The 13779-nt window shown below is 40.9% G+C and overlaps 1 protein-coding gene across 1 annotated transcript; it reads right to left on the bottom strand.

The window, feature by feature from the left end:
• Positions 1-599: 599 nt before the first annotated feature.
• On the bottom strand, positions 600-3102 carry s100b (S100 calcium binding protein, beta (neural)). Its single transcript, XM_024426136.2, has 3 exons — positions 3022-3102; positions 1621-1776; positions 600-1335 (listed from the first exon to the last, which is right to left on the bottom strand). Exons 2-3 carry the CDS (start codon positions 1756-1758, stop codon positions 1186-1188), a joined length of 288 nt encoding a protein of 95 aa, XP_024281904.1. The 5' UTR covers positions 1759-1776; positions 3022-3102; the 3' UTR covers positions 600-1185.
• Positions 3103-13779: the final 10677 nt, after the last annotated feature.

A 13779-nucleotide genomic window follows, 5' to 3' on the forward strand; every position in this document is an offset into this window, starting at 1 on the left:
ATTGATTCTGAGTGATAGAAGAATCCACTGTCCGTGGCTACATGTCTGTGTATTTGTGGATCATGTATCTACAGCAATTGTGCTTCTACTACAGTAAACCGATCAATGTGGTCCATGTTTAACCCATCGCATCCCAAATCTATTGCCCCCTTTCGTGTCTCCACTCTAAAAGGTTTCCACTGTTTTGATTTACTCTTTTTTCAGAGAGAAAAATCTCATCTTGTGTCAGCCCGTGTGTATATACTTTCGGAGAGCATGGTCTCCCAGGAGAGCGTTGCCATTGGCTCAGTAGACCACTCAGTTTTAGTGCTTTCACTGTCTCTTCATTCCCAATACAGTTGAAACCCAGAATTGGCAACAGACATCAAGAGGCAGGTAGTTACAATAGTATAGAGATGTTTACTGAGGGTGCATCAGGGAGATTGATACATTCTCTGTTTCACCGATTCAATATCTTTTATGTACATCCAGTAGATGCCAATGCTCTTGTCACGGAGCAACACTGCCACTCAGGGGTACACATCACAACTTTTCTACAGGAGACAGAAATGTGAATGGTATGAAGTAAAAAGGACATGGTGTAACTGGTGAAAAGTATGTCCTTGTGTTCATTTGATCATCTTTATTGATTATCTATGTTATATGTTTAATAGCATCTCGCAAAGCACAGTTTAATTTGAAAACAATTTTCATAAAAACAGAATTCAATTCAAGGTATTGCCTGGAATTCAACATTTGGGGGAGGGGGGGTCAAAATCAAACTGGAGAATACTTGTTTTACTTGCCAGACCATGTCCAATGAATGGGGTAGCTAATTACACATGCATTGTTAGTGATAACAATTGAACCAATTTAGAGCCGCAGAAATGCATGAATATATTACATTGGCTCTTAGCTTTACAGTATACAAGAAAAGTGCTCTAAGCTTTGTTGGCAAAAACTATTCTATGACGTTTCAGGACTAAACCAATTTGGCTTTGTCAACTCTGACAAATCACAGGCAATGAAACAAAGTGCGTTAACCCTTTGTAGGCAAACAGGGTATAAGAAACCTATTGAATCTAAATGGGACCAAATGGAAAAATACAAAGTTTGCATTGACATTTCAGTGTTTTATCAAACTAAAGTTCCTACTTTATAACTTACTGGCTTTCTCGCTCTCTCTCTTGTTTAACTGGTGCCTAGCTACTCGTCTTCATGGTGCTCGCCGAAATCATGGCAACAGACAGTTACCATGGTGATAAATGTCATGAACTCTTGGAAGTCCAATTCCGAGTCTCCGTCCGTGTCCAGGCTCTCCATCAAACTGTCCATAGTGGCCTGGTCCTTTACTTGCTGAGGGCAAAAACAGATACACAGAGATAGACAAGGTCATATTTGATGACTAAAGGTGCATTGTGCAATATTTACAGCCGGTTTTATGGTCATTTCACCCATTGATTCTAGAATAATAACATATGAATACCTCCCGAGCTCAGTGCAACAGCGTCTGTAGAATCATACATGATGTATTGATAAACGTGCATCACGGTGTAACCGCAGCCTCGATCCAAGCTGCATGTTCAATGTAAACAATGGCGTGTGAAATATTGTAGTGAAATATGGTAAGGATATACCTACCCCTGTAAGGGCTGGCAGCTCCTCATTGATCATGTCTTTCAGTTCACTTTTCTTCAGTTTGTGCTTGTCTCCTTCTTTCTCTGTGTACCTGTGGAACACCTCCATGATGGTGGCCAGTGAACTCTCCAGGTCAGTCATTGTGGTTTGTAATGTGATCTATAAAGTATAGCAAAAAAACAACAACATTTGTATCTCTCGGGCCTACTATGGGACATAAACAACACGTACAGATGTAGGATCTTAATTCGTTTGAGTTGGCTACAGCGGGGGGGAGAAATCCTGCAGCAACAGGAAATACGAATGATTATGTGGATAATAATTCATGGAGATTTTTGTAAGGGGGTTGATACATTTCTGTTGAATTTATTATGGATTTATTATGGATAAATGAATAAACAATATCCCCATTTTAAATAGAATTGTATCTAGGTAAACTTATACTCTGTATGTTTAATAGACAATATGAGTTCATAAGAAGAAATTGTGTGACAGGAGAAAGGAGTAATAAAATGTTAAAGAACACCATTCCAACTGGGCAGGAACAAATGGGTTGTGGACTGTGTAAACACATAAGGTCGTTAGCCTATGGTTGACCCAACTGAAACTTAGCTCTGGGGTTTTTAGATAAGGCAGTGAGTGCATTCCTAGGGTTTCTGTTAATTAAAACTGTCAGTTCAGTGGTGATCGATAATGTTGAGGGGTCAAAAGTTATCTGGGAGTGTGTTAGTAAGTTAGAATGAACTTTTCACCTTACTTTGTCCCGGTCGAGAGGAGGGGATTCGGTTAAGGCAGTGTAATGACGTCATGATCTGTATATAAACTGATGCATGTGTTTAAGTGGTAGCGCGCTCCGAGAATAAATTCTATTACCTATTATTGAAAGACTGGTCTGCGTCTATTTTATGCAAACAAGGAATCTTACAATAAAATCTACAAGGAATCTTCTCATAAAATAGATTAAGGGCTTTCAATTGAAGAAAGCACATTGGCATAATTAAATTATACTAACAATTTCTCATCAAGGAAAATCAAGTCTGAAATTTCAAAGTGGAAATAACACACTTCAGAATAAATTTAAAAAATGTATACCTCAAATACACGACAAGTTTTACATTTCATGCGTTGGAGGAAGCTGCAACAGGGTGAATAAAACAGTAAGATCCTACACCTGTGAGCAGTCATGTAACTTCAATGCATCAGATGGTGACATTCTATCTCTCAGACCTCTCTCTCTCTCATACAAGGACAGCACAGTGGTTAGTCGGGGAGTAATCAAGATACTCATACAATTTAAAATAACATTTTTAAGCCTGTCATTACACTATACGAAGCCCCAAATCAAACGAATGCCCCCCAGTTAAAGATCAACTCAATGAGAAACAGCAGAAAATCTTGACTTACCAGCGTGTCTCGGACTGAGACAAAGGTTATTTGCAGATGAGAGTGAGTAGTGGCTGTGGAGGAACAAAGACTATGGGCTTTTATAGTTGGTGTGGGGAGGGCCTAGTGCCTCTGGTCAACCACCCTGCCAGTCCAGCACACTGACCAATAGGCTCTTTTTCACCCTCTCACTCCACTATATTTTCACACAGAATTCACCATTGATGGCTATGCCAGTCTTTTACCATGTTAAAATGGTCCATTTACAGTATTGTTTGAATACCATTGTTTTGAATGACAGTATGGCTTTGAGCTGAATTTGTGGATTTCAGCTTCCAGGTTTACAACTGATGTGTAAGAAAGATTGCGTTGTATCACAATAGGCTATCTAATGTTCATATGATTGTACAGGCAATACATTTTTTTTTGGTCCTTAAAAAGGTTAGACAATTTACAGTTACGAACTGCATACCCCGTTGAAAGTATTGCCAAACGAATTAGGCTAAAACAAACAAACAGGCCTTTAACCTCCCCGTATACGTCTCCCTAACCTCCACCCTTAAACCACTTTAACTGTGATTGTAAAGAGGATTGTCTATGCAATGGCCATTTGTATTGATCCCTCAGACTTAGGACCTTCTGGTTTCCACAATCCCCACCAGCGTTTTGTCTGAGACAATGGCCTGTTTTCGGAGGAAATGGATGGTTGTGCATGTTAATGAACACATTTCTTTTCACTTGTGGAGTTGGCCAGACGTGTGCCCTATGCATCCCCGGACTACTAAGTAGGCACAGCCATCCATGTCAACCTCATGTTAAAAAAGTGAAACATGTTGTGTTGTTTCACCAGGATGAATATATGCCTGAACTGTAGGAATGATAAGTGTTACAGTTAACTAGGGCAGAAATAGAGAGGGCTCAGATTTAGTTGATTTACTATTGAGCTAAGTCTTCCAAATGTGAGGTGTCTAAGGTCTAGGTATGCATAAGATACAAAAAGCTTAACCTAGAGTAGCAACATAATCCCTTATCATTTAATTAAAAAGAGGTTGAAAACAAATGTGATCAAGTTCCAGAATACATTGAATTCCTGTTCTACTGACTTCACCCTCCCACAAACTCCCTCAACTCTCTGACAGCATCTGTTTTGCATTCTTCTCAGGAAGCATTTGGGAGAAAGTGCTTTTTCCTGCATGATAAATGTTTCTTTGTCTCTTCCTAAATATATTTCACATACTTCTGACAACAGTTGACCATTGTCCACTGAAAACAGTTGTTCTTGTGTGAAGAAATCACCGTTGCTTGCTTTGAAAGACTGTCTATAGTCATTGTAGTCAGATGACCATATAAACAGATCAAGTCAAATCCACAATCTATCAATTTCATACCTCTTCTCTCTCCAACTCATTCATTAAGCATAAAACAAACTACGTTCTGGAAAATGTTATTGGTAGGAGGTTGAGTTTGAGTTTTTCTAGATGATTTTAGCTGAGCTCGGAGAAAAATCCAACCAATCCTCTGATCATATCATATGCACTCTATCCAATGACCTGACAGGACCATTGGGCGGGTAGGTGAGAGTTGACAACGTGACTCAGAGCTGAGAAAATCTCTCTCTATCTCTCTCTCTCTCTCTCTCTCTGATCAATGATGATCCTATGAGAACAAACAAATCATTGTAATGGGGAATGCAGCATTATTTCAGTGTATCGCGTATCAAGTGAAAGGGTTCATACAGTTCAAGATGACGAGAATAGAGTACTGTATTTGTATTGGGTCTGGTGGGTCTGACGAGTCGGGTGGACTTTTGACTTCCCATCTTTACGAGATGCATATGATGAGCCACGGTGGTGGGGGATGCTGGGATAGTAGTGAAGACACGACAGACAGGGCTCTGTAAAGACCAGCCAGGCAACCAATCACGTGCTCCCATTGACTAGTCATCTCAGGGCAGGTTGTAGTACCAGGATGTGAGTGTGACTGTCACTCCTTGTCCATATCAGCTAGCGATCCATCAATGTCTTTAATATTGCTATTGATACTGGTGTTAACCCAACCTCAAAACTGGATTATATGGCTTGGAGATGTTGGTAGACAGATTTGTTATACTTGTGTCTTAAAGCAAGAGTCCTTAATTGAAACAATAAGAAAGTGCTCACCCCACCTCTATTTCGGTAAAAAGCTGAGGGATGGGCCTGGAGAAATGTAATCACTCTGAAATTCATAGACAGAGCTATGGATGCAAGGACTGACCATCCAAGATATCATGGATATCATGGATGTTTTGAGGTTATACAGTGTTTGTTTACGTTTAAATTGTTTACAAACGTTGGAGTAAAAAACAAGCATATATTTTGGGACCTGATGGGGTACGACAGTTGAACTAAGCTCATTTATATGTTAAATTCTTCAAGAATCAATGGGTATATGTCATGAATTTATAAGTCCACAATGGATGTAGCAAATAAGGATCCTAGATAAGAATTCTAGTTCAGTACTTTTTTTTTTACATTTGAGTTTACATCTTACAAGTTAAATATCCCCCCTTAAAATGTTTAAGAAACAATTTCTCGCTGTATCTCTCCAAAAGAGAATGTCAGCTTTTGTAGTGTGAGATAATGCGGTCTCCCTGTGTTTTGCTGTAACCATGGCTACAGGTCAGAGCCTCTCGCTGAGTTGAAAAGGTTTGCCAAGTGGCTGACTCATCCCTGGCAGAGTGCAGGGAGCTCTAGTGGTCTGGACACTGACTAGGGGAGTAACCAGGGGTAGAACTAAGAAAACAACACTGCGGTTTGGTCATCTGAGGACATACAGTATGTTCTCATCTCTCTCCTTCTCTCTCTTTCTCTGCCCTTCTCTCCCCTTCTCACTCCATTCTTATTCTCTCCCCTGATCTCCCCTTTTCTCTCTTCTCTCCTTCTCTACCATTCTCTCCCCTTCGCTCTCCATTCTTATTTTCTCCCCTGATCTCCCCTTTTCTCTCTTCTCTCCTTCTCTTCCATTCTCTCCCCTTCTCCAATTGGTAGATTTCTACTTCAACTGGGATATATATATATTGCTTGTAAGTCATGCATTAGAGTGGGGCTTTAGGTTAACCAGTTATTCCACTGATCCTCTTAGCTTGCCATTTAAAAGATCTCCAGAAATGCAATGTTTGGACTCGTTGCCACAAGGTGGCACCCATGCTGTACATAGAGGACAAGTTTCAAGTCTCAAGACACATAGAACAACGTCAGCAGTTTCACCATGTACAACCCATCAGATTAAAAAGACTCTATCAGATTTTTTAAATTTTTTAAAATGCACTGGTTATGATATGGGTGAGGCGAGAAAGTCACATCCTGCAGGGATCACTGCTTTTATGAGAAGGAAATGTAACGTTTCGTTCAACACACAAAGACACTTCATTTTCCTTCGGATCCAATCTGTGTTCAGGGACACCACTCCTCATCAACTTCCACTAATTACATTGCATCTATTAACCAATTTGATGTACTCGACAGGTTATCACCAAGTCCCATCGCCAGCGTTTGCACAGATAAGCAGAGCATTTCACTGGAATTGAGTGGCGAAAAGGTTGAGGAAGGTTAGGGACGATCTATTCCGCAAAGTAATGAACTCTATATGGTGAGGTGGTTTGTTAGCAGCGACTCCCAGAACATTTCCCTCTGAAGAAAATGGATATCTGGAATTGGTCCATTCATTATATGATAGGAGTTAGATGAGAGTTAGATTTTCATAAGGATAACAATGTTACGGTATTCACCACTAGAGGGAAGTAACTAAACACTTTATTTGGTAAAGAAGTTGTGACTTCAGCTCTTGAATGCTTGGCATACCCACATACAGAACACCCATTGGCTGGTAGTAGGCTCTTACAACCCATCTCAGTAGGCTTGTGAAAGCCAATCAGATCAAGACGTATGCCATAGAGCGCGTTCCTCTGCACGTGTTGCTGATGCATGCCAGATCTTACAACGCCTGGATAGGCATTTTACCTATCAACGCGACCAGTCGGTTTCCCCTGCTCAGATGTTGCATACATCCATTCAATGGTCACATAGCACATAATTGACTGTGTAGTCGGGCACCAGATTGCTATAAAATATGATGTGATTAGCTGATAGGTAAAATACAGTGCCTTGCGAAAGTATTCGGCCCCCTTGAACTTTGCAACCTTTTGCCACATTTCAGGCTTCAAACATAAAGATATAAAACTGTATTTTTTTGTGAAGAATCAACAACAAGTGGGACACAATCATGAAGTGGAACTACATTTCTGGGGCGGCAGCGTAGCCTAGTGGTTAGAGTGTTGGACTAGTAACCGGAAGGTTGCGAGTTCAAACCCCCAAGCTGACAAGGTACAAATCTGTTGTTCTGCCCCTGAACAGGCAGTTAAGCCACTGTTCCCAGACCATCATTGAAAATAAGAATGTGTTCTTAACTGACTTGCCTGGTTAAATAAAGGTCAAATTAAAAAAACAATTTTTGGGGATATTTCAAACTTTTTTAACAAATCAAAAACTGAAAAATTGGGCATGCAAAATTATTCAGCCCCCTTAAGTTAATACTTTGTAGCGCCACCTTTTGCTGCGATTACAGCTGTAAGTCGCTTGGGGTATGTCTCTATCAGTTTTGCACATCGAGAGACTGACATTTTTTCCTATTCCTCCTTGCAAAACAGCTCGAGCTCAGTGAGGTTGGATGGAGAGCATTTGTGAACAGCAGTTTTCAGTTCTTTCCACAGATTCTCGATTGGATTCAGGTCTGGACTTTGACTTGGCCATTCTAACACCTGGATATGTTTATTTTTGAACCATTCCATTGTAGATTTTGCTTTATGTTTTGGATCATTGTCTTGTTGGAAGACAAATCTCCGTCCCAGTCTCAGGGCTTTTGCAGACTCCATCAGGTTTTCTTCCAGAATGGTCCTGTATTTGGCTCCATCCATCTTCCCATCAATTTTAACCATCTTCCCTGTCCCTGCTGAAGAAAAGCAGGCCCAAACCATGATGCTGCCACCACCATGTTTGACAGTGGTGATGGTGTGTTCAGGGTGATGAGCTGTGTTGCTTTTACGCCAAACATAACGTTTTGCATTGTTGCCAAAAAGTTCAATTTTGGTTTCATCTGACCAGAGCACCTTCTTCCACATGTTTGGTGTGTCTCCCAGGTGGCTTGTGGCAAACTTTAAACAACACTTTTTATGGATATCTTTAAGAAATGGCTTTCTTCTTGCCACTCTTCCATAAAGGCCAGATTTGTGCAATATACGACTGATTGTTGTCCTATGGACAGAGTCTCCCACCTCAGCTGTAGATCTCTGCAGTTCATCCAGAGTGATCATGGGCCTCTTGGCTGCATCTCTGATCAGTCTTCTCCTTGTATGAGCTGAAAGTTTAGAGGGACGGCCAGGTCTTGGTAGATTTGCACTGGTCTGATACTCCTTCCATTTCAATATTATCGCTTGCACAGTGCTCCTTGGGATGTTTAAAGCTTGGGAAATCTTTTTGTATCCAAATCCGGCTTTAAACATCTTCACAACAGTATCTCGGACCTGCCTGGTGTGTTCCTTGTTCTTCATGATGCTCTCTGCGCTTTTAATGGACCTCTGAGACTATCACAGTGCAGGTGCATTTATACGGAGACTTGATTACACACAGGTGGATTGTATTTATCATCATTAGTCATTTAGGTCAACATTGGATCATTCAGAGATCCTCACTGAACTTCTGGAGAGAGTTTGCTGCACTGAAAGTAAAGGGGCTGAATAATTTTGCACGCCCAATTTTTCAGTTTTTGATTTGTTAAAAAAGTCTGAAATATCCAATAAATGTCGTTCCACTTCATGATTGTGTCCCACTTGTTGTTGATTCTTCACAAAAAAATACAGTTTTGTATCTTTATGTTTGAAGCCTGAAATGTGGCAAAAGGTCGCAAAGTTCAAGGGGGCCGAATACTTTCGCAAGACACTGTACCTTATCCAGAAACACACCCACCATCTTCTTGATGTCACAAGATGGCCATGTGATGAGATAAGTGTGGGCCAACTTGGAGTCTTCACACTTGATATATAATAATAATAATATACCATTTAGCAGACTCTTTTATCCAATGAGATTCACTGTCATGCACACATACATTTTAAGATATGGGTAGCCCAAGCAGGAATCGAACCCCTTAACCCTTAACTTTGCGAGCACCATGCTCTACCGACTAAGCCACACAGGACCACTTGCACTGCTACTGACCCATTGATTGGTAGTCATCATCACTGTGTCTATATTAGACAAATACTGTGCCAATACTGACACTCTATCCACCTTGGCAGTTTTCTGAAGATTGGCTGATGACACCAACACTCTGGATTAACTACTAACTGGCAATTGGCCTTCTTCCTGAGTGCCTCTCAGTTCATCACAGAGTAATCACGAGAGAGCCTATATCCGCCAATGCTAATCCTGTGTGTGTGTTCCAATGCAACTCTCACTGAAAGTAGGACAGGGGTCAGGGGATACAATCCCCACCCACAATCTACTTAATCTTCATCCCCCCCACAAAGAAAACACCCAGATGGACAGACATCCTTGTTGGCCAACATTCTAAGTATATTTCCTGTGTACTACAGCTCTATTTGCTGTGTACTTTAGACTGATTGTACACTACCTGTACGGACCAATTTTTCAATGCCAGAAACACATACTGTAATATTAACTAGTCTTTAACTATTAATATTTCCATATAGCAAAGAAAGCAACAATAGGCCAATTTAGAGGGGGTTTATTTGTTGATTGGAGAACTTGCAGATTGAAGCTCAACTCAGTTGTAATTCAGACTTGGCAACAGTAGTGCTCCTCTGTTTGTAAACACTTGCAAATGAAGTGGCTCAGTCAGGAGACTTCTAGAAGTGACCAGGGACAGGAATAGCAACATATACACCCCTAGTTAGATTATGGGTCAGTGTACTAGCAGGGCAGGGCAGGGCTGGGGATGAGTTTTTGTGTGTGTGTGTGTGTGTGTGTGTGTGTGTGTGTGTGTGTGTGTGTGTGATTGTGTGTGTGTGTGTGTGTGTGTGTGTGTGTGTGTGTGTGTGTGTGTGTGTATGCTAATCCTGTCATTCAGACTCTCTACTAACTCTGGCAACTGCCTGAGTGAGACAGACTGCTAAAGTCCGCCAGGCCTAACACCATATGTGGGTCTCCGGTCTCCGCCGGAAGAGACGCCACCAGAAGAGACAAACAAACAAAACAAACCACTGTGGAAGAAACTGAGGTCACATGACATCAGGCCATGTAGCTCTAGGCTTAGCAAAGGGAATTACCAGAACTACATGGGGCAGCTGAGACGTTGGAACAAGTCTGACTTGTTCTGAATTCTTTGTATAACACCAGAGTAATAACTACTGTGATACATTTTTGCATTTATGGTCTTACAACCAGAGGTGAAGGCTGATTAGGAGAAGACAAGGTCTCATTATTATACTAAAATGATAGTAGCCTCAGGTAGCAATGGGAACAGCCTTCATGAGTATTGCCTTGTAGGCCTACTCTCTTCCTCAGATCTAGGCACGCAGCTATTTAGAAATGATTTGTAATAGAACTGGGGATTTCATTATGGTAATAGGAATGGGATTAAAGAGGTAGGGTGCCTCTGTTTAAGGGTGCTACTGATAAAGCAGAGAACACCTTGATTAGTTGCACTACCAACAGCCTCTTTGAAATCGTTTTGAATAAATTAGAATACAGCTACAGTACTGTAAGACAAAATTTCATGGTAGAATTGCTTGGTTTTGCTACAATTGCCATATTATCGTTTATATTTTTTTATTTATTTAACCTTTATTTAACTAGGCAAGTTAGTTAAGAACAAATTCTAATTTACAATGACGCCTGATAAATTACTATCAATTCAGCATTAGTTTAGCTTTAAAATGATGCTTAGTCAAAGCATATCTGGAAGGAATGTTATGCCATTCTGTGCAGATCTACAGAGCTCATTTGCTGCGAATACTGCTTTCCCTCCTGAACCATATGAGAGGATATAATTCACAGTAGTGTATGGGGGTGATACCCCTACAGTAACTCTGTAGCTTATTATACAATCCAATTCATTACTGGCCTCTCTCTACTACACTCCAATCATGTTGGACACACACACACACACACACACACACAAACACACACACATTTTAGAGCTGAGCAATTGGACGGAAGGAAATGGCCATGTAACCTTTTTAAAGGGTGTGGTAGTTTTCACTTGCATCAAATCGGTCTATATAATAAGTCTGTAAAGTCCACTGGTTCTGCTAGAGGACAGATTTATCTGGCTTTTTATGGAGCAACTCTCTGCTTTAACGTTAGTTCAATTGTGAAAATCACATTTGCCGTTTCACATGTTTGCAAAATCCACACGTGACGATCACATTTGCAGTTTCACATGCAAGAAAATTCCACATGTAAAAATCTCACTTTCACATGTGGAATTGCAGGTTCACATTTGAAAAACATTCACATATGAAATTGAAAGTTCACATGTGGGGGTGAAATCGTGTTATTCTCCTCATACTGCATGTGAAAAGCTGATGTTAACATGTTGCTGTAGCAATGTTTTCCACATGTGAAATTGCAAATTCTGTCATTTCATTCTGTAAAAAGGCACCATGAGTATAATAATTAAAGTGCGTTAAAAATAATGATTTATTATTTATTATTGTAGTCCTCCATGGTGATACTGCATTCAGAAAGTATTCAGACCCCTTGACTTTTTCCACATTTTGTTACGTTACAGCCATATTCTAAAATGGATTAAACGTTTTTTTCCCTTCATCAATCTACACACAATACCCTGTAATGACAAAGCAAAAACTGTGTTTTTTTCATATCACATTTATATAAGTATTCAGACCCTTTACTCAGTGCTTTGTTGAAGCACCTCTGGCAGTGATTACAGCCTCAAGTCTGGGTAGGACACTACAAGCTTGACACACCTGTATTTCGGATGTTTCTCCCATTCTTCTCTGCAAATCCTCTCAAGCTCATCAGGTTGGATGGAGAGTGTCGCTGCACAGCTATTTTCAGGTCTCTCCAGAGATGTTAGATCGGGTTCAAGTCCGGACTCTGGCTGGGCCACTCAAGGACATTCAGAGACTTGTCCTGAAGCCACTCCTGTGTTGTCTTGGCTGTTTGCTTAGGGTCGCCCCAGTCTGAGGTCCTGAGCGCTCTGGAGCAGGTTTTCATCAGGGATCTCTCTGCACTTTGCTCCGTTCATCTTTCTCGCGATCTCGACTAGTCTCCCAGTACCTACCGCTGAAAAATATCCCCACAGCATGATGCTGCCACCACCATGCTTCACCGTAGGGATGGTGCCAGGTTTCCTCCAGACGTGACTTAGCATTCAGGCCAAAGAGTTCAATCTTGGTTTCATCAGACCAGAGAATCTTGTTTCTTATGGTCTGAGAGTCCTTTAGGTGCCTTTTGGCAAACTCCAAGCGGACTGTCATGTGCCTTTTACTGAGGAGTGGCTTCTGTCTGGCCACTCTACCATAAAGGCCTGATTGGTGCATTGCTGCAGAGATGATTGTCCTTCTGGAAGGTCCTCCCATCTCCACAGAACAACTCTGGGGCTCTGTCCGAGTTTCCCTGACCAAGGCACTTCTCCCCTGATTGGCCAGCTCTAGGAAGGGTCTTGGTGGTTCCAAACTTCTTCCATTTAAGAATGATGGAGGCCACTGTGTTCTTGCAGACCTTCAATGTTGCAGAAATGTTTTGGTACCCTTCCCCAGATCTGTGCCTTGACACAAATCTGTCTCTGAGCTCTACGGACAATTCCTTCGACCTCATGACTTGGTTTTTGCTCTGACATGCTGTCAACTGTGGGACCTTATATAGACAGGTGTGTGTAGCTTTCCAAATCATGTCCAATCAATTGAATTTACCACAGGTGGACTCCAATCATCTTGTAGAATATCTTAATGGTGATTAATAGAAACAGGATACACCTGAGCTCAATTTCGAATCTCATATCAAAGGGTCTGAATACCTATGTAAATAAGGTATTTCTGTTTTGCATTTTCAATAAATTTGGCAAAATAATAAAAAACAAAATCTGTTTTGGCTTTGTCATTATGGGGTATTGTGTGTAGAATGATGAGAAAACCATTTTTTAAAATCACTTTTAGAATAAGGCTGCAACATAACAAAATGTGGAAAAAGTCAAGGGGTCTTAATACTTTCGCAATGCACTGTATATACATGTTTACATAGCGTTACCACTAGGAAAGGCATTCGGAGCGCCTTTGCTGCAGGCGCGCGTGCCTGTTCTTTGTCAACGGTCTGTCACAGTTGGAAGATGCCCAGTGAAAAGAACAGAGAAGCTTTCTCTCCTTATTTTGTATCCTGTTTTCCGGTTTGTATTCATTTGTTCGTTTTCAAATCAAGAGATAGCATGTTGAAATATACTGTGTTCACTTTTCTGATCATTTTGATGTATAATTTAATTGTTTTGACCGATTGAAAAACGAGCTACTTGAGTGTAGCCAAGAAGATAGCTAGCTCACTTTTATATGAGTGTATGTATATGTATAAATATGAACCAATGTAATGATATGTATTTTTGTCACGCCCTGATCTGTTTCAACTATCTTTGTGCTTGCCTCCACCCCTTCCAGGTTTTTACCCATCTTCCCCAGGTATTTATACCTGTGTTTTCTGTCTGTCCGTGCCAGTTTGTCTTGTTTGTTCAAGCCTACCAGCGTGTTGTGTCTCAGCGTCTGCCTTTTCC

This window comes from Oncorhynchus tshawytscha, linkage group LG07 (assembly GCF_018296145.1).
Source record: "Oncorhynchus tshawytscha isolate Ot180627B linkage group LG07, Otsh_v2.0, whole genome shotgun sequence".
Taxonomy (NCBI): Eukaryota; Metazoa; Chordata; class Actinopteri; order Salmoniformes; family Salmonidae; genus Oncorhynchus; species Oncorhynchus tshawytscha.